This window comes from Dermacentor variabilis, chromosome 8 (assembly GCF_050947875.1).
Source record: "Dermacentor variabilis isolate Ectoservices chromosome 8, ASM5094787v1, whole genome shotgun sequence".
Lineage (NCBI taxonomy): Eukaryota > Metazoa > Arthropoda > Arachnida > Ixodida > Ixodidae > Dermacentor > Dermacentor variabilis.
The window spans coordinates 81,461,839-81,483,802 of record NC_134575.1 but is presented as its reverse complement, the minus strand read 5'-3'; the positions used below and the strand labels follow the sequence as shown (position 1 = coordinate 81,483,802).

The 21,964-nt window shown below is 44.5% G+C and overlaps 1 protein-coding gene across 2 annotated transcripts in view; it reads right to left on the bottom strand.

The window, feature by feature from the left end:
- Nucleotides 1-4,851: 4,851 nt before the first annotated feature.
- LOC142590372 (uncharacterized) overlaps nucleotides 4,852-21,964 on the bottom strand; it is a 28,419-nt gene continuing 11,306 nt past the window's right edge. For both annotated transcript variants that reach the window (XM_075702445.1, XM_075702444.1), the window contains exons 3-4: nucleotides 12,273-12,384; nucleotides 4,852-5,110 (exon numbers count right to left, since the gene is read on the bottom strand). In XM_075702445.1, the coding sequence (XP_075558560.1) occupies nucleotides 5,005-5,110; nucleotides 12,273-12,384 (218 nt within the window). In that variant the 3' untranslated portion in view covers nucleotides 4,852-5,004. The remainder of the gene's footprint in view (nucleotides 5,111-12,272; nucleotides 12,385-21,964) is intronic.

Sequence of the window (21,964 nt, the reverse complement as noted above, 5' to 3'; positions counted from 1 at the left end):
GTTACCGTATAAATCTCTATAGAACTCCTCAGCCACTTCAACTTTCTTATATTTATTAGTAATAACATTGCCAGCTTTGTCTCCTAACGCATACATCTCATTATTGCCTATTCCTAGTTTCTTCTTCACTGCGTTTAGGCTTCGGCAGTTCCTGAGAGCGTGCGCAATTCTATCCATACTATACTTTATTATGTCAGCTATCTTACGCTTGTTGATGAACCTGGAAAGTTCTGGCACTCCTATTCTAGCTGTAGGGTTAGATGGTATCATGCACTGGCGTTTCTTCTTCCGTTAAAGGCGAATACCTGTTCTGTAGCTTGATCTGGAATCCCTCTATTATCCATCTTTCCGCAAACTCATTGATCGGCTTCTTATGTACCAGTTTCTTACGTTGCCTCCTCAAGTCTAGGCTAATTTGTGATCTTACCATCCTATGGTCACTATCGATATAGCGACGCAATTTATTGCCGCCAGCGAAACGATTTATGTATAAGGCGTGTATTGCAGTGGGATCCCTCTTTCGTGCTTCTCTTAAGAAGACTGGGCCCCAGAGAGCACCGCTACCGCCAAGGCCACTCGTGACCTCCGAAATGCATGGCCCGCCGTTGCATGATAACGCTGAGGAAGGCTTCATGTGGCGACAAAGCAGCTCTCTCCCATTTCTTTCTGGGCACTGCGCCATCTAGTGGCTCTGCCGAGATGTCTGCACGTATCCTCCGAGACGAGAACCGCGGAGAGCCGGTGCCTTCGAATGCTGAGAATTCCTCCCTCACTTGCTGCACACTCCGTGGAACATACTCAGTGTCTCTGTTGGTCTAGCGTGCTCGCCGACAAAATCGGAGCTTCTCGTCATCCGTGATAAATCAACCAAACACGCCACCGAAAGGGACGCCACCTTCCCTATACGAGTCAGTATGGAAGACGGCCCAGTTCCGCCCGTACTGACTATAAGAGTCCTGGGCATGTTAATTCAACATAACACCCATAATTCTGAGGCGATTGTCCGATTACGGACGACAGCCCGCCAAATATGTGGCCTAATCAGACGAGTAGCCACACGACACCGCGGTATGAAGGAGGCTGATATCTGCCATTTGACGCAGGCTTTCCTGATCAGTCGCGTCTTGTATTCCTTCCCTTACTACCACCTACGCCTTTCTGACAAGGAAAAGGTTAACAGCGTCATTCGCACAGCTCATAAAGCTGCCCTTGGTCTCCCGAGGTATGCGAACACTGAACGATTACTTGAGCTAGGTATATACAATACCCTAGACGAACTCGTGGGGGCCCATAAAACAGCCCAACGTGAACGACTCTCCCGCACCGCAACTGGCAGAGTTATTCTAAGTAAACTCGGGCTGAATCCGGTTATGAATTCAGCAGGAAGAACAACATTACTCGGTGCGGTCAAAAGACGTTTGGTTATAAAACCATTACCCAAGAACATGCTCTCTGGGAGACACGACAAGAGGCGGTCTGCCAGAGCCAAAGCCCTTCAGGAAAGGTACCAAAACAACCAGCACACCGCTTATGTCGATGCAGCAAAGCAAAATCACCAAACTTACGTAGTGAGCGTCGTGACCGGAGAGGGAAGTATCCTCAACGCCGCGACCATAAAAACAGCGTCCACCGTGGAAGCGGAAGAGACTGCCATTGCTTTGGCCATCATGAATCCCTCCGTGCAAACTATCATAAGCGACTCCAAAAGGGCAATAGTCAACTTTTCGAGAGGCAGCATAGGCGTATGTGCAGCGCGAGTCCTACGGGACTTTAATAATGAAAACACTGTTGAACTCGTATGGGTCCCTGCCCATTCGGGGAATCAAGGGAATGAGGAGGCGCACTGGGTAGCCCGAGGTCTAATCAACCGGGAGATGTGCCCCTCAGACTCGGATCCCATGGAAGAGGCACCGACGACATACCAGGAAATAACAAACTATTACAAGCAAAAAAGGCGAATTTACCCGCTTCCAAACGCAAGCCTCAGGCGAGCGCAAGCCTCGATCCTGCGTCGAATACAAACTAAATCGTTCCCCAACCCACATTGGCTATCCATAATTACCAACGGGCAATGGAACCCAATATGTCAAAATTGCACAAATCAAACATTGGCTACCCAAAATCACACTCTTTGGGGGTGCGAGGGCTTACCCCCTCCCAGGTCGCTCCTGCCAGCTCCCTCACAACAGACGTGGGAAGAGCTGCTCAGAACGCCGGAAGAAAAAGTACAAAAAGCCCTCGTTGCCTGGGCCGAAAGGGTCGCTCCTCGTGAGGGGCCATTCTAGGACTCGGGCCCGCCAGGTCATAACTGAGCAGAGTGTCAATAAAGTTGTTAACACCACCACCTAGTTGGCGAGAGATATCCACTGCATTCGTGATGCAGCTCGCTGTAGAGTTGGCGTTAAAGGCGCTCATTGAAAGGGTCACATTACCAGTGCATATGCGGTGCAGCCAGCTCATGCGGCCATTTCCTTTTCGTGATGTGCCCTTGTGACCTGGGTTAAATTCCGCTCTACGTCCGATAAAGTTGATTTTTTTTCATTTCAGGTCGTCAGATTCCGTGTGGCACGTACCTAGTTCCCATGCTGGTGGCACAGACGTTAATTTAGTAGCGGCAGACACCTACTGGCACATAAGCTGCCTTACAAGTCAAAGAGTTTCTTTGAAGCGAAGTGTTGGAGGGGCTTTGCCCTGCAATGGGCGTAGCCAGGCAGATGGTGATGATGATGACGACGATGAGCCTGCCTAGTATCGCATTTACAATATGCACCCATGTCGGCGTCAAAGATGCTCGCTAGGGAGCAGCACGTATGTTCAGATTGCCACACACTTGGTGGCCAAAGTCGGTTTGATGGTACGTGTCAAATCATTTTACCTCAACATTGCAACCCGATGGGGTAGTCATTCGATCAAGCACCACCCAGTGATCTTGGTAGGCGAGATAACGATTATATGCAAATATAGAAAGGTGAAAAGGTAGCCTTAGAAGGGGTGTGAAGTACTAAAAGAATGCTAACAAATTAAAATTTCTTTGTTATTCGCTTTAAGTGCACAAAAACCTGGCGGCGAGACCGACTTTGCCGCCAAGAGAGAGTGAAAAGATGTTCCGCTTTACCGGAAGCTGCACCATAACCAAATATCCGGTCGTAAATTTGGGATTGCGGCCAAAGTGGCAGCGGCGATTCTCACCGAAGGAATAAGAAATTACACTGTGCTTTACGATAAAAGCCACAAACTTTAGACGGACACAACTCACAAGAGTGAGATTAGCCTGTATATTACTAAGGAGTTCAGCAATATGAGAAGGCGCGCTAGCAATGCCTCGCCATGTCCTCAATTCTCACGTTTTCACAGAATCGGGCGAATGTACCACTGCCGTTTCAGGGTGTCTGCTTCTTGAGGTTCTCTTGGTCCACATCGATAAAAAATGGATACAATTGTTTATTTGGTTGCATACTGCCTTTGCATCTGTAATGGCTCAAAGTATCAAAGCTACTTCTTTTTCGTGTTCAACATCCATGGTTAAATTTGGCGCTGAAGAGAGGCGCAGACGAAAGGCAAAGTGATAAGCATTCACTGTTTTCATTGATGGGCGGATAATAATTACCTCTTCAAAAATGCTGTGATAGACGTCACCACGTGAGCAAGTTTTATACGCGGCGTAAGGCCCTATGCTGGTGACAAAACACAGGTGAACCTCTCTGACATCTGCAGCAAAAAATCTACGCCTGCTAGGATATTTTCGCTTTCTCTCCGCTTTGCAAGTGTGAACATAGCCTAGGATAGTGGACGCTTCTATATTAGCCGGGATCATTTTTTTACGCTGGCATCCAGCTACGGGAATTCCAGCATATCATCCGCATCCCATGGCTCTCCACCCGCGCCTTCACATTACACAGATAAACATGCGAAACCTTCGGAGGGACGGATTTTAAATTCCACTGTTCTTAATCATGATAAATGCTAAATCCAGGCTTTAACGCCAGCGTGGCTTGTCCGTGTCAATTATGAAGAGAGACAAAAATGGAATGGATGTTTGTAGCTGCAACATTTAGTCCCAGGTCGCATGAACGCCCTTGACTTTTCATGTGCAGCAATTTATCGCGGCCAAGGCTAGCATGTCCCAAAGCATCTTTTCTCTACGTACTGCCAGCGATGTAGACATATTTATTGCAGAGCATTTCACGTTGAATGCAGTCCTTCTTCATGTGATCATCTATGAAAGAAATATTGTACTTTGTATTTGAATGCAGTCTTCCCACTACTTCTACCCATAGCTTGAAGTCCTCACGAACGACGGTGGTTGGTGTTGTCTACTACCGCACATATCGCCATAAGGAAAATTCCCGTCAGAGCTGTTGTCTGAGAGTAATCAACCCTAGGTGGACAAATTCTGTGTGTCTCCATTTCAACTTTCTGTCACAACCGCTTGGCCATTTTGGAAAGTTCATCGCATCAACCAGTCAGTGAGGACGTCAAGAAGGAACGCACCCTAGTATACTTGGTCACAGTTATGCCCTTGCTCGGCACTGTAGGGCAACTTTCAGTGTGACAGGAAAGTGTAGAAGTGCATTGCGAGACAGCGCTTACATGACGCAATGGAAATATAAATATTTGGCGGCGACCTCTTTCCAATAAGTCACCCCCCCATGTTCCCCCATACCCCTACAAACGCCTTCTAAAGCTTTCTCTTAAAGTCACGGGACCGATGTAGTCACAACTTCAATTACGCCCGCACACATGTCAAGAAATGGAGCAAACATACATGACAACACTTTTAAATATTAAAAAATAAACTGCATTAGCAATCTACAATTTAGCTGTACGCCGATAATAGGAAGGAAACACCGATCAAGGAAAGGTAAACTTATTTTATTCATAACACAAACCCGTCTCCGCTGACCTACGTTTACTGCTGCTACACTAATATAGATATTTGCGCCATCGTTGGCGTTCATGGCACTTGAACTCGTTATATCTGGCTCCAGTATCCGTGAAATCCCATTATGATACTGTGTTGCACTTATCGCAGCAATAAGGGTATCCTCGGTGTGCTCCAGTGACTGGAGGTGTTCCGGGGTGTGGGTGTCGTCCACCTTCAAGTGGGCACCTGCATTTGATCACAAAGCCTGCTATTTATAAAGACAGCCAATGTATCGAACGACTACAACGATGCCATGGTGCTACATTAATACATATCATTAAAAAAGCGTTAACCCCACCAAATCAAAGGCTAACTGGAAAAAGTGTCACAGAGACAATATTTATCTTTGGATATATAAAACCAATCTATGCTGCATTCTTTCAGGAGGAGCATACCAAAAGGTAGTGTCGCTACTTTACCTTAGTTTTATGTTGATATCTTCCCGTCTTTTATTTTGCAGTCAACAGCACGATTTTACGTTTTAATGTACGAACGTTTACACAAGCACGGTACGAACTTGGAGAAATTTTGACTACTGGCTAGCCTTTCGGCGAAGAGCAAAACTAAAAGCCTAATGAAAGAGTTAACGCAGTAGTCTAGAAATTTTTTATTTTATTCTACAGTGGTTCCTGCATAGCGCCTAGAAGCCCCCGCAAGTGCATGTTAGTATTTACGGCTTCTAGGATGAAAGGAACGTATACATGATGCGAAGAACAAATTCTGATCACTGAGGCTTAAACCGGCGCAAAATGAGATTACAAAACCTTCTATTGGAAGTTTGGAAGCGTTGTATGAATCAAATACAAAGTTTCCAAGTTGTGCGGAGAGACGTGAAAGAAGTGGCAATGTTACCTTACTCTGGAGCAATGAATGGGCTAGTTGATCTTCAGACGTCAACGAACACTAAACACAGGAACTGCAGCGCAAATATGGGTACTGACTTGCATCTCAGCGCTCGTGTGTTTTAGTGTTCGTCTATTTACCAAAACCGCGCTGTATTTAAAATGATGAATGTATTTGATATTTACCCCATTTTATTGGTAGTCTGTACCGCAAGTGTCACATGCATACGTGTATGATGCGCTTAGAAAGGGAACACAGAATATCTGTTTCTGCTTTTCTTTCATACGCTCGCTGAGGCGCCTTTAAGCTTTTTCCGGTCTCTGAGATATTGAAACAACGCACATTCTTTATATTTCGTAACACGAAGATATGTTGCTGACGATGATATAGAAGTGTGAAACTTTTGGAATAAAAGCGGAATTTGCAAGAAGTTACTTCTGCAGACGTCCCGAAGCTTTATGAACGCATTTTGCAAATCGCGTTGAAGGTTTCTTGATTAGTTTCGAAAAACTGAGCATATCTTTAAGTTGTCATTTCTAGGGAAAAAAGGCCATAAAGCGTTTTGATGTGTAGGCAGAGCTTCAAGACCGCCGGTTGTTAAACCCTTAACAAAACTCTTTAGACTCTCATAAGCATTGTCCGGCCGTTTACCTATGTTTACTTCTGTCGAAAAAGAACTACACGTCATTCGGAGCTTGCTATTCATGGAAGTGGGAGCGATATTTATTGTATTGACAGGTGAAACTTTAACTTTTAGGACTTAAATGTCGGTGTTGGTACTAAAACAGAACCCTCTCGTTCTATCTTATTTTCATGTCATAGGCACGAGGTTCGCAATCTGTTAGCCCCGTGTTGTCGGTAAAATAAACGAAGCAACTTGCTTCAATTAAACGTGGATGCAGTGATTACAGCATATCGCTTATACGAGCACTCTGACACGTCAAAAATTTGTGTTGCGATGTTGCACGTAATTTTCGCCGCCATCTTCAAAAAACTATAACCACCAGTAAGGCTGTAGGGGAAGAAACGAAGTTATTTATGTAGGCAGAAGCTAAAGTTAAAATTATTTAACCATTCCCGGACCTCTTATACTGCCATTAGATGCTGAATTTCCCAGTGTCTGCAAAACCACATCTGACACCAAGTTCACATTCAATGCAAAGAGTGGGAATTTTCGGGGGTGATTTGTGCGAAAAGTTTTACGTTACTGGCTTTGTTACGTTTCTTTTTTCAAGACATTACGAGATTTCTTGCTTTACATCTACATTTAGGTCTTTTGTGAGGCGCGTAAGCATTACCTCGAATGCTCGTGTTACTAAACAACGCACTGTGCGCATGAAGGGCTTTGTGTAGAAAAGGTTCCGAGTATCTTGCTCAAATATAGCCTGCGCAGTAAATTGAAGTAATGAAGCCTTATAAATACATTTTAAACATGGTGCCATATTCCGCTCGACGTCCTCTATGAGCAACAACTTTTACCAAATTAAAATTTTATGGAAATTATTGAAACAATAGGGACGCTGTGCATCTGACGTTCAATTATTGTCGATAAATTGCGGCCCCTGTAAAACCTTGCTTCTTCAAGAGTGTGAAAGGATCATGTAGATCGTCATGTATCGTGATCGTCATGACCTTCTCCTATCACCCATATTTTGCGAGGTAACTCTCTGCAATGGCGAATTACATGTGTTCAGAACAATGAAGAAGTTCAGTGTAATGTGTAGTGAAAATTCAGCCCATTGCGGAGTCGACCATAAATAGGTTCACTTGCCGCAAACGAGGAAGGACAGGAGCGAAGAAGGAGAGTTCCCTCCCATCATTTCTTGTTTGCGCCAAGCGATCCTATTTATGGGCTGCACAGTAATATGAACCGACTACCCCAGTAGCATGTACTTCTGAATTCAGCCCATTGTGTGTCAAAGCTGGTGAATAGCTGGGAGTATACAAATCTGGAAGCCGTGGGAGGTCATTTTCGTTCCAAAAAATACCCGTAGAGTCAATTACCTCGGCATATGTTTAGAAATATTGCCAACTGATGGCACTAGGCGTTCCCTTTATGGTATAGATTTTCTTTACTGGTAATGAATCTTGGCAGCATGCTCACTGGTGCGTTGTCAAACTAGTGCGGCCTGAAACATGGGGATAGACGTATCTTTCCCGGCATATTTCCTCGAAGCCTGGCAAACTTATTCTATCACTATAGGAAAATGGCTGATGTGTCGACAGCAACAGCATAAGAGAGTTTGTAATGTTGAGCGGTGTGCTCAACATGCATAAGCATTTCATATTTTAAGAATTTGTAGAGCACTGAGAATCTGTGAATGAGAAGTTTTGTTGTGAACTAACAAGAATTTCATTCATTTTGTAAACAAATCTTATTTGTTTCATTTCTGTCTGTCTGTCTTTCCTTCTTTCCTTCTTCCTCCTTTCCTTCGTCCTCCCTCTCTTTCTTCCTTCCTCTCCTTCGTCCTCCCTCTCTTTCTTCCTTCCTTTCCTACGTCCTCCCTCTCTTTCTTCCTTCCTCTCTTTCTTTCTTCCTTCCTCTCTTTCTTCCTTCCTTCCTCTCTTTCTTCCTTCCTTCCTCTCTTTCTTCCTTCCTTCCTCTCTTTCTTCCTTCCTTCCTCTCTTTCTTCCTTCCTTCCTCTCTTTCTTCCTTCCTTCCTCTCTTTCTTCCTCTCTTCCTTCCTTGCTTCCTCTCTTCCTTCCTTGCTTCCTCTCTTCCTTTCTTCCTTCCTCTCTTCCTTTCTTCCTTCCTCTCTTCCTTTCTTCCTTCCTTCCTCTCTTCCTTCCTTCCTTCCTTCCTTCCTTTCTTCCTTCCTCTCTTTCTTTCTTTACAGTACAATATCAGGAAGGCGGCCAGCGCAAACTAGCCTACGGTGGGCACTGAGAAAAACATAAACGAACACGGGGCGACTAAGTGAGTGTAATGTTTGCTAGTCAATGGGCTGATATTCGTGGCATGATTAGGAGCATTAGCAATAATTATAGTACTCTCGTTGTCTCCGTTTTTTTGTATTACTTATTGAATAATGTGCTTTCGAAGAACTAGTGTCCCATAGTATACTTGCAACTCGAAGTTAAGAAGGGTCACAGAAAAAAACCGACACCCGGCAAGTGCTAAGTTCAAACGAATATGCATATAATACGACACAATTGTGCAAGGGGAAAAATAATATAGAAAAATTGCGCATATCCTACGCACTGTAGGAATAGACGTAACCGAAGATTTCCGGGCTGGATTTTTTCATTTACGATAGTTAGCGCCAATGTTTAATATATGAGGTTTTACGTTCCAAAACCACTTTCTGATTATGAGGCACGCCGTAGTGGAGGACTCCGGAAATTTCGTCCACCTGGGGTTCTTTAACGTGCACCTAAATCTAAGTGCATGGGTGTTTTCGCATTTCGCCCCCACCGAAATGCAGCCGGCATGGCCGGGATTCGATCCCGCGACGTCGTGCTCAGCAGCCAAACACCATAGGACGGATAAACCCTAATTTCTTTAACGTTTAGCCTAACACAAGAGTGGTGAGTTGATGTGAAACGTTAACTTGCGTGCATCATTGCTCTTTGTCTGCGTAGTACACAGAACACACACGGCGAGGTGTTTGCTTGAGGCGCTGTTTGCGCCATATTTCATAAACTCCAAGAGGGTAGACCGTTGTTATTGCCTCACATGGCATATCCCACCGTGGCAGAAGTATTAAACTTGAATTGGATTATGGGGCTGCACTTGCCAAAACCACAATCAGTTAATGAGGCAAGCCGTAGATGCTGACTCCGGGTTAATTTTGACACTGGTATTATTTAACCTGTCCCAAAATCAGAGTGCGCGTGCGTTTTCTATTTCGTTCCCGTCGAAACGCGGCTGCCTTGGTTGGAATACAATCCGTGACCTCTAGCAATGCCATAGCCGCAAAGCTACCGAGGCGGGCACAGAAGCGTTAATTCGACGGTCGACCGTTGCTGCAGTGTTGCCTGTATCCTGCGGTGCGCTTTCATTAATGTGACTCTGCTTCTGCAGCCCTGCGTAGTTTGTCCGCTTGACATATTGGCATGGTATTCATTTTCAGAAATAGCAGCAACGTGCAGTTAGCTGCAGAGGGCATGGTGCACATCGACGCACTGGGGTGAAAACGAGTTTCTGGCGTCGCCTTTCTCTCCCCTGTCATATATACACACGCTCTTAACCACCCCTCGCCGCGATGGGCCGGACAGCAGCAGCCACAGCATCCACAGCCGCAGCAGCACTGGGAAAGTCGAAGAAAGCTTCCCTTTAGGGTGGAAAGACAAGAAGAGCGACAAAAACAGCATGGACACGACCGCACTACCGCGCGACACACAGGCATAAGACGCACAAGCCATAAGTTCATATCAAACATTAATCAACGCCATGTCGATCATGGTGACCTTGAGATAGTGAAACATTCCCTATCTGCCCCTTCCTTTAAAATTTGATTACGAGAGTTCACTTGTGGAATGTATCTTTGAATGCACAACTGCGACAGTGGGCGCCAAGTTGTGCCGACACTGTCCCGGTCGACACGACATCGTTCGCCTGCTCTGGAAAGTGGATTTTCAAGCGTTGACCAGTGTTGCCAATATACATGCCAATTGATAATGTAATTTATTATTGAACACCCATTACACTTGGCATATATCGATTACGATGTTTAAATTTTTATTATGCGATCATTCCGTCGATCTCGTTTGTAAGTGCCGTAATATGTTGTTTTGAAATCTACAAGTAGTGAATAGAGAGTAGGCTGTTCTTGCACTTTGTGAACTAAACGTGCGAACCTGTCTATATCGAGGTATTGGGCAGGTCATGCGTGCCTGTGTAGCCTATTCTTGAATTGCGTGTGTAATTAACATATTTGTAGTAATTTGGGAAAGTACCTACTTCTCTGCGTTGATATTCTGCTTTGCGAATGGCACAGAAGTTTCACCCCACGGTTCTGGGAGAATCACAAATGATATCGCGTCCTGAATTTCATACTGTGGGAAGAATACGGCTGATACGAATGAAGGCTGAACATGTATGAATGACGCGTAGGGTTTGCGAACAATTTTTAAGCATGTGCCTGAAAGTCTTCACCTACGAAACTGCATATGAGTTAGCTGAGGCCAATGTTTAAAAGTGGGTAGTTTAATACAGGCAACTCAGATTCCTAAGGCCACTGCTAAGTGGTTTCGCTTAACGGTCAGTTAAGTATTCGCCTTGCGGGCGTAGTTGTGCAGGATTATATACTCTAATCTAATACAGTAAAAAAAGAATGCCGTATGTGGTCGTTCTAAGCGGCGGCAATAAGTAGCAGTGTTATCGTGAGCGACATTAACCACAACCGTAGTGATCAGCTCGGTGGTGGCGTTTGTGACCTAGGTGGCCGTAGACGAAGGCACTCCTGATTATGAGCATGGCACTCGTGAGTATGAGCTGTTTCTCTATTTTGCGTTTGTGTCAAAGTTAAAGTGTGGTTTGTTTCCGGCTGAGTGTGAGTCGTTGCATAGATGTCACTAACTAGTCGTAACGTGCGTAACTAGAGCGAGTAAAGCTATGTTCACACTACGGTCGTAACGCGCGTAACAGCTCTTTCGCCGTATCGAATGTAACGGCTGTAAAAAACGTTACGACCGTTAAGCCGGCACCTTTGTTCACATTTACTGCTGTGTAAATTACGGCTTTTTCAACAGGCCAATCAAATTTGGAGCTGTGGAATAGACGTCACCAGCTCTCCAATATGGCTCCTGTCAACATGCGAGCGCTGGCCGAGATCGAAGAAATTCACGCTCAAAACAAACTTATAGTCATGTATTCAATCGCCCAAAGACGACAAAGGCGACGCAGAAGGGTTTGGGTGCGGCAAGTATTTCTCGACAGAGACGTGGACGGCGATTTTCAGAACCTTTTCGCCAAGCTCCGAGTTGGTGACGCTGCGATGTTTCATAACTTCATGCGCATGTCGCCCCAGCAGTTACGCTTCCTTGAAAACCTGGTGAGACCACTCAGCACGCATCTGCGGCCATCGATTTCCTCGGCAGATAAACCACATGAACTGAAAACAGTCTCGCAAGGCGCACTGCAGAAATTTTCACGAACACAGCCAACCTAATCGTCCGCACGGAATGGCGGAATGACACTTCCCGCGCCGGGAGCTGTCTGCAGACGGGGGGACGGAAGTGTCGTCGCCGGTTGTTGAAAACCGAAAGCTTATCGGTCCTTGGCTGTGTCACAACGGTCGTAATATCACAGTCGTAAATGTTGCCGACCCTTTAACACTCTCACCCATGATTTTCGCGTGAATTGCGCTCGTTGGTACCTTTACGTTTGCAGTCTGAACTAGACGCATACGCTTGTTGCGCTTCCGCTTACGCATGTTACGAAAAATCGGCGCTTTACGAACGTAGGCTGAACATAGCATAATGCGTATAAGTAAATATCACTTGCATTACACGTTATTTCACATAAGAGCTTACGTATGCGCAACGAGCAAAGATTGCTTACCCGATAACTGTCATGTTTCTACCGTCCGGTGAGCACGTGACGTGAACGCAGGGCTTCTCCAGACTTGCAGAGTTACCCTGCGGAATATTATTGTTACCAAGCTTGCAACCCCCTGGAAAAAAATAACCAGGATTACAGTTTTGTTCTCGCTCAAGCCACGTTAACAAGATAATAAAAATATTTCATACACATGTAAAATAATTATTTATTTTTCAGTGAGCGTAACATAAGCTTCTCTAACAGTGCTTGAATTCTTTTTTGGATTTTCCTCTCTCGCGCAGGGGAATCTGGGAAGCGGTTATAAATGACTGACAGGTCATATTACTACCTGGTTACGAACGAAACAAGAGCAGAGCAGCTTCTTCAGATAGCAACTTTTATAGCAAATTCTTCTCGCGGAATTTGCAACATTTTTGTTCGGGTTTCACACAACATTATGTCATACTTCTGCTCCTATAGTACAATACTTCTATCCTACATGCGATTCAAAATAGAGTTCGGTGGTCTACCGGCAATGAGAAACCGGACATATAAACTGCAAAACTTTCTAAGTTTTACATGAAAGCGTTCTTAATTGATGCCGTGCTCGGAACCACACAACCACGTTAGGTTGCCATACAAAGATTATCATCAGGAATGGTACTTCTTTGTTGGCAGAGAACATTTGTGCACCGCACCCTGCGCTCAAAAAAAAAAGAAATACCAGCCTGCTAGCACTGCCATCGATTACAAGGATGCGATAAAAGGTAAATAGTTTGTACGCCATATCGTGCAAGTTCAAGTGCGACCTAAAAGAGCTATAAACTACTAAACAGCGATGAAACGGGTCTTTCCTCATTTATAAGACTATGCAACATTACGAGACATTGGTGGCAATTTCATTATTGCGAGTCTTTTAAATTATACATAATTTTTGCTGCTCCTGTTACAGAACTTATTTTTTCTATTGGTTCTTGTTGCTCGTGTACAATAAATTACGTATTACGTCAATTTTCTGCATTGTCATCCTCTAAGTGTGTGCGCGATGAAATGAATTTTGCAGCTTATCCTGATTTGAGTAATCGTGTGTGATCGTTGCGGCAACTTTCCGGATACTTAATTCTCATCGTTTCAATATTGGTTGTGCACTCATATGGAAACCTTTCTTAAATTTATTATTTCATTTCTTATTTACAAATTTCGTTTTTAGTCCATTTTATGATTTATAAACTACCCTCTTTTGTCTTAAATACTTGGAAATTTGCTTTAGCCAAGTACAAATTATATGCGTATATACCTCCCTTCAAATGTAAGCACATTATCTCCAAGTCGCAGCGCCAGTGTGGAACCCGCAAGAGTTGGAACGCTCAGCCTCCAGTCTAACTCTTTAGTTCGCAGAATTGTCCTCTTAAAGTAAGACTTAAAGAGCAATAATATTGGGGGGCGCAGCCGCTAGACGTCGAAAAGTGGTGTGCAGTTAATTTGCCTGGGTACAGTAGTTCTCCGGTGTAAATCAGTAATCGAAAACAAAAAATAAAGAAAAATGTGCGCTTGCAAATATCTTGAGGCCTACCTATTTAAAACCATTATCCTTAGTTTTATTTACGCAGCAATGAAGAAATTTTCGTAATTGCATACACCAAAAGCAACGTTACAGTGTCCTCAAAACTTTCACCGCAGCTATGAGTTCATTTTTCAGAGCGATCTTCAGTTTTAATTTCTTCTAAAAGTTATTCCAACAAGACATTATGGAGCCCTTTAAGGTAAATGTACTCCAATATGCTTTTATTCCGATCTCCTGATGTCGAATTTACGTGACCACCAACGAAAGCGTCGGGCGGTTAGCAGCAGAGTTGTTTGGGAAGCCCAAACAAACGCGCTCCTTGTTTAGAGGAGGTCCCTTTTGTTTGCTCTCAAAGCTAATAGAATTACCTTCATTGCACGTTTTTTCTTATCTAATTGGCTAACATGAGGCGAGGAGCACACTGAAGTGGAAAGATATTCAATGGGGGTGAGCAAGCACGATGAAAATAATTGACTGGATAAGGAGGGTGCTGCTGGCCTCTGCAATTGGTTCGTTTTCACTTACTTAGCGTCCGGTGGTAAGTCGCGATGGCATTAAACTCGATGGCGGGAAACGGCAGACTAGAAATGCGGCTAAAACGGATCCTCAGCAAAGAAGAGTTAAAGAGCGATGTGGTACCCAAACGGCTCAATATCGTTATACTGCCACGGAAAAAAAATATTAGCACGCAAATAAATAGGTGCTTATCATTAATCAAAGGACTAGCGCATATAACAGGGACACAGACACAGAAGACGACAGGACGAGCGCTAAACATCAACTGAGGTTTCACTGCGAAAGAAGGTACATATATACATTTCCGTGGTGCAAGCGCACACAGGGTTAAAACAGTACAAGCACAATCTAATCAAAATGTGGCAAACAATTTGTAAGTACATTTTTTTTTCTTTTTTGGACAAGGCAAGTGATGTCGTACTGACACAGTTATCACCTTTCCTGTCAAAGTGATATGCCTCACAAATCTCGCGCCCCCACCTTGTGCCTCCCCTACCCATCACACACGTGGTATCAAACGCAGGCACGCACCCGCACCGCTTACAATGCTTGGCCAAATTACCGCCCCCCCCCCATTACCGTCAATGAATCTACCAGTGTTCGGTGCTCTCGTAGCCGTTCATTTAGGCAGCGGCCAGACTGCCCCGCGTATCATCCACCGCAGGAGAGAGGTATGCGGTATACTACCCCAACAGTGCAGGGTACAAACTTGCATTCGTGTTTTATGGCGCAGACCGGTTTTTTTATTTTCGTTTACGGCTTTGCACATGCGCACCAGCTTTTTGGGGGCAGTGAAAATCACGTCCAGGCCGCACTTCTCTCCAACTTTTCTCAGGCAGTGCGATAGCTGGTGCACGTACGGTATAGCTGTACGCTTCATCTTCTTGCAGCTTTTTTCGGCGGCCTCGCCAGGGTGTCCACCTGCCCAGATTTCTTTCAGGAGGCATTCCGCCACAGCCGTCACGATATCTTTTGGGAAACCGGCGTTCTGCAACCGGAGCACTTGCATCTGCAAACTAACCTTCATTTTATGGTGGAAAGACTTTTCGAGAGCACCACGCAGGCAATTTCTTTCAATGCCCCGCTTAACCAATTCTGATTGAGCCAAATTATATGCTAAAGTTTCCTTTTTTTGTGTGTGTGGTTGGTATGACCAGCAGATGTGCCCTGTGCTAACGTAAAAACACAGCTCGAGGAATTGGAGACACCCGTTCATCGGAACTTCATGCGTGAACCTTTGTTTGCCAGAACAATCACCGAAAATCTCTAAAACACTTTTTACAACCTATGGTTTGTCGCTCTTGTTGTCAACATTCACAAACACAGTATCTAAAACATCCAAAACACATCACAACACGTTTTTTCTCTTTCATGCACGTTGCCACGCGCTTGTCAAATGGGCCTAAAGATATTTCGCTAAGTATTGGAGCTATGCAGGAGCCTATGCAAATACCATCTTTTTGCACGAACAACTTGTTAAAACAAATGCAGATGGAAGAGAGGTAGCACCCAACTAATCCTACAAAGTCATTTACGGAAACCCCGTTACTATTTTGGAACTGGACAGCCCCCCAGCTTTCAATCCGCTCATTTTTTTGCGTCTGGCAATTCTCTTTGGGGAATGGAATAAAAGAGCTCCTCAATATCGACTGAAAAAGCAAAATTGGCTCTTGAGGCACCATCTTGCTCACCCAAAAATTCAATCACATCCTTTGAGTTACTCACTCGAAAAGGATCTTCTACGTCTAGTTGGCTAAGATGCTTTTGTAGGTATTTTGATACCAGACCTTGCCAGGCTTCTTTCTCGGATGCAATTGCTCTGAGAGGCATGCCTTCTTTGTGGCTTTTTGCAGAAAAAAATACATTCAGCCCCGGCATATTCGCTGGTTTTACAGAATTGTATAGCCCGGTCAAATTGATCTGTTCACACACATTTAATGCCTCTGCTTTTACTTTCCTGCCAGATATTTCGATGGGAGCAAAATTATGTTCAATAGGCTGCTTAGCCTTTTCATGATACATCGTTTTGGACAACATGACGAAACTACGCTCCTTATCAGCAGTCAGCAAAGAGATTATTCTTCCCGAGGTAATGAATTGTTTTGCTCATAGCTAGTGTTGCCCCAAGTGAACACGGCTTTCTACTTGACAGGCAATCGACACCTTCGGAAATACATCTAGCTTTCTCTTCCGCCTCTGAACATTGCCCAACTTGCCTAACCATGGTAAGGAGTCCGAGTGGCGTCTCGTTAACCTCATTACAAAATTTAAGCCCGCGGCTCAAAAGCCTTTGAACTTTATCTGGGAGACCACATTCCGCGAAACACAACACTTTTTTCTTCTTATGAACATTCCCCAACTAGCCCAGCTTTCTGCCTTGAAAATAGGTGCTCCTCGGGAGATATGAGTAGCCAGAGCCCGACCACTCGGCATGCAGCCATACTCTATTCCTTTCGGAGCGGGGCAATCTCTGGATATTCAGAAAAATTTCAGTTTTGTCGGCGTATTAATGCATATTTAACGCGTACACGTCACTTTGACGCGGCGTGTTTTTGCGGTTTTGTGACACCGCGAGAAAGAAAGGCGAAGTGGGGGTGGCAGTGCCTGGCAGTACTAAAGATACATGTATCTTAGATACTGTCTTACATACTGTTTAGATTTCTTGTATCCATATCATGATACGTCTGCCAAGACCTCTATCCGTATCAGTAGATCCGATCTTCTATCTCAATATGACCGTGCGAAACTGTAAACGTTAGCTGAATTCCGCTTCTCAAGCTGATACTGCTGCCACTAAGCCACTCGAGTGAAACAAAGGCAGCGATATTTTTTAATCCTTCCACCAGAACCGTCCGGCGAGGGAAGAAGATAAGGTCTGCGCGTCCCTATTGGTAGATCATAGTCACGTGGCGGCGGTCGTGGTGACTCGGAAAAAACTAGCACGCGAAATTGTGCGGGCTGCCGACCTTTTCCTTTCTTTATTTGGTTTTCATTTTATTTGCGCCCGTTCTGTCATTACGTTTCATACAATAATTACTAGAAAGAACTCTGGCGCTAGTGTCTAGGGAGCTCTCATTGCCGCATTTCAGCAGGCATGGGAATTATGAGAGGTACATGTGATTTGCCTAAGCTTTGCCAATCTGATTTCGAAAAGCTTCGTGACCCCGTAAGCTCGTAGTTTTCAAAGATCTACTGTGTAATAACATAAATAAATAAATAAATACTATTAAAACTGCCCGTCTCCTGGATTCGAATACAACACTTCTAGCACAGAGGCGTGATATTTAAACCATTATGCCTGGGGCACATGCACCGAAATGAGTTAAAGAACGCCCTTATGAATTTCTCGCTGGCAAATCAACGCATCGAGACACTTGATGCGTTTTGGTTGGCCACCTAGACAGGCTGAACTGCGGCAATTAGTATTCGGTGTATGTGTTGGCAGGTCTTCGGCACTTTAAGAAGTATTGATAGCTCTAAAATGTAGGACAATGAAGGCATCTGAAGCATAATAAACGAAGCCGCAAAAATGACTTAAGCCGCAAGCACGAAAATTCGACAATTATATGTACTTGCAATCATTCCCAAGATGGCTGAACAGCCTCGGCGCCATTGTTCTCTCCAGTAATTAACGTAAGAAACTCTATGGTTGCCATGCATGGAGGTAGGAAAATGATAGAAGGGAGCATACCACGACACGATTTAAGCCAAATTGGTGGCCCACCACATAATCGCATGCCAAAGTTCGCGGTTGGTTCCCGCTCTGCAGGCAGAGCCACGGCTGAGAATCTGAACAAGCGCGCACCGAATAAAAGCTACTGGCATACCTACCCGGAAGCAAACATTTCAGCAAATCTAGATTCTTCCTCCGTGATCTCGACGCAAGAGGTCACGTGTTGGGCCACCAGTGTGGGTTCACGGAGCGTTCGCTTGCTAAGGCTAGCTGCGTGACGTAATGCTCCCTCCTATGTTTTTCCTTCCTCCATGGTGCCATTAGACTAGCTCGTAGTCGCCGTACTGTTCTACGTATTTAAATGCATGCGGTGTCATTCGCACAAATTCTGATGCCGCTATTGGGGGTGAGGTCCACCACTGGAAAGGTGGCACCGCCGTCAGCGTGACGTGGTATGAGGAATCACGTCAACACAGCGGTCGGCTGCATCAGAAGCGCCGAAGCGAGCTGAAAAGGGAAGTTTAAAGTACCACTTGTGCGGCCGTTCTGATTAAGTGGGGAGGTTTAACCCACTTCGGGTGTGTGCTTGGCAACGCTTGAAATCCATATAACAGGTAGTGGCTGCCTTTGAAGAAGTCCAACATGGTAGGCTATGCTGCTAGGTGCTGCAGTGCAGGGCGTACGCAACGGAGCCCGGTGTCACCCTCCACACGTGCCCGCAGGGCAAGAAGCTGCGTCAAGTTTGGATCGCCAAACTTAGAACCGGCATACAGCCGTCGACTGCACCTCACGTACGCAGCAAGCACTTCCGCCAGGAAGATTTGTGCAACAGCATCGTGGCTGCGGTGCTGTTGCACAAAGCGGCCACTTAGACTCTCACCCTCGCCCGCTAGCCGGCTAATGTCATCAAGCTGTCATCTATGAACTTGCTGATGCTAGAAAGTTCCGTCGAAAGGAAAGGTAATGGTAAGAAGCCCTTTAAAGGAATGTTTGCGTCAGCACCAAATGATTAATGTATCGGATTGCGAAAGAGAAGCAGCGGAAATTTAGCTGCTGAGAAGACCGATGAGCATTTAGTGCGAAGCAGCTTGTGAAATAATGATATTGAAAAGTACAAGTGTTTATAGGAAAGCAAAAAAAAATGATTGAATCTTCGCGACGGCACATCACAAGTCGCCGTAGGCATCGAAGTCCCTAGTTAGAACGAATTTGTTTTTCAATAGCTTGGACAGCGTCCACGGAACGATGTTAGCTTGTGTACTGTCAAACATTCATATGCGACCGCCTAAAGCTCACAGCACGGTGCGAAAGCGCACCGGCAGCGAAGGCGAGGCATTGTTCGCGGACATGCGTGCCGGCGGCCAGTCGGTCACTGCGAACACGTGTTCACTGCGTTGAGGCTGCATTCTGTTATGCTTTATTTGGTTGTAGAGGCAGCCCACTATAATAACATATTTCAGATACTTCGGTCTCAATTACTACCCTCCTTTCACGCAAGAAACCGCTTCGGGCAAATCCATCGCGGCGACAACGCGTAGTGGGCGTTCACTGGGTGTATTCAGTAATGAGGTGGCACCTGTAAACCATACTGTGCTTCCTCTTTGCCCATGATTATTATTTTCACAGTAAAAATCTTCTGTGGTTTCGAGAGTACTCACAGAAGTGTCAAGGCGGGCTCGCGCATGGTATTTTTATGAGCGCCGACAGCCAAACATATGAGGAGCGCGCCGCGTTACCCCTGATACTATGCAAGCGAAGCGCTTCCGACACATGGCGACTGCGTAAGTAATAGCTGCCATAGTGTCATTATCAAAGTTTACCTTGCTTGGTACTTTGTTAAAAAGTCTGAAGAATTCAAGCAAGGGGTTGTCTCGCATCCAGTGGCTCTCAGACATCTTCTATTTGAAGGATCTCGTGCATGTCATTTTAGCTGTTGTGAACCAAACCGTTTATGTCGCTGCTTGCGGGGTAGATGTGCATATGGCGCCACTCCGTGTACGTTATTAGCGCTTGCAAGCACCAAAACCTGTTTTTTTCCACTATATCACAGCAAACGTTTTTGAGCTGTACAAGTTTTCTCGTGGACGAAAAATCGAAAAAGGATTGCACGGAAGTGAATATATCGCTAACGAACCGTTTACGCCAGCACGTGAGTACAAAAAGTCATTGCAGCTTTATATGCTTTCTGTATACACGATGCGTCACAAAAAAAATGTAGCTACCAGCGTTGCTGCTGCTGTACACCTGTCCTGTGAACTAGCATTGCGTCAAGCGTAATACGTTAACGGACAAGGGAAAACTGCACAGTGGTATCTGCATCATCGTGAAGAGGATTCTTATTGACGTGCTTGTAGTTAGGGCTCGCCCGTCGGCAAGCAGAGCAGTAACTCCCATCGATTACAAAACAGATAAGCAAAAACAGATCACACCGTAGCGTATAAAGAGCTTTCATGTTAATCAGCAAAAGCAACTCCATTAAATTATTTCGGAGCGAAAATGTTTATACTTTGTGCAAAAAAGACAAAAATTGCGATACTTTAACAGAGATTTCATTCAAATGAAAAAAGGCTTATCGGAGTTAAGAAATTTCCAAGCAAACATTCTCGTGCGTCCGAGTTAGCTGCTACATTATTTAGATCTATAATAAGAAGTTTGCGATCGTGTCCTAGTATCTTAAAATACCAATGAATAATATCGTGTCGGATACAACAATTGCAGTAGTATCTTGCATCTGCATCTCAAATACTTGTTGCCCGAGCATATTGCAGGTTATCATGCTACAATTTCAAAGTTCATTTCCAGCCCTGGGCGTTGGCCCGAAAATGTTTGATCCAACCGTGGATGGCTGATTGCTGAATGGGAGTAGAAAGGTTTTGAATAGCTTTACGTTGTAGCACCCGTGGACTTCAAAAATTTCATGAGAAACGTGCTTCACTGTCCGTACAGAACATGAATTTTACATCTTTGCATGTATTAAAAAAACTGTAAGCAATAAATAGTCATGTTATGGTTCATTTAAGCCATTGAACCCGCTATTTCATAATCAATTTATAAAGTTTCTTTCATTCGTTCTAACAGTAGCAGTAGCCAATATTTCTAAGCCATGCACATTTCAAGGCGAGTTTTTAAGCGCACCTAATGACAGAATGTCTTTTCTAAAACGTCCCTTCTATTCAACCTAAAAACTCTATTGTAAACAGGGAGCAGCAGTGTACGAGTGGTAATGTAAAATAATCACATTGTGGTACCAGTCGTGAATGCACTTTACGCTGCAGGGTACAGAAGTGAACACGTGAATTGCGCATATCAGAATGCTTTCTTATGAAGGGCTTCACTCAATTGTTTGCCAAATCGGTTCATACTGGTGTGTTTATTTACAAATTTATTTCACGAACAGATGCATTCTGAATTAAATCGAATCAATAGATGTCTTCTGCATTAAATTTAAACAATAGAATTTTAGTATATTATTGTGTTTACTTCATTTCAATTCGTCCCACAATACACGGATGCTAATTTACACTGTACACTGTCCACCATAAGAGCGACACCAGCTTAACAACGCTTTAATTGGCTGATATGAGCAAACCAGCTTGTGGTACGACGTTGCTACCATATACTCTGCAAAGCTACTTAATTCAGATGGCTATCTTTACTCTCCATGTTATTTTTTTCACTTGCAGAAGAAAATATTTCGTGTTTACAGGGTATCTGAAGCTGGCATCTTTTAGCAGCCTTTTCCCAGTGTTTTCGAGTTTGCGCCTTTAGAACATAAATTTGCAAGTTCTATTTACCAATGTTTACACGAAATCTCCTAGTATTACTGTTTACACTTCCAGCTTTTCTGTCAAATAAGCTCCATGGAACCTCGAAAGTGAGAGAAAATTTCCTGGAAGGGAAACAAATTTTAATCCACCCGGCTCAAGCAATTAGCTGCAAATTTAACCTACACGGGTGTCT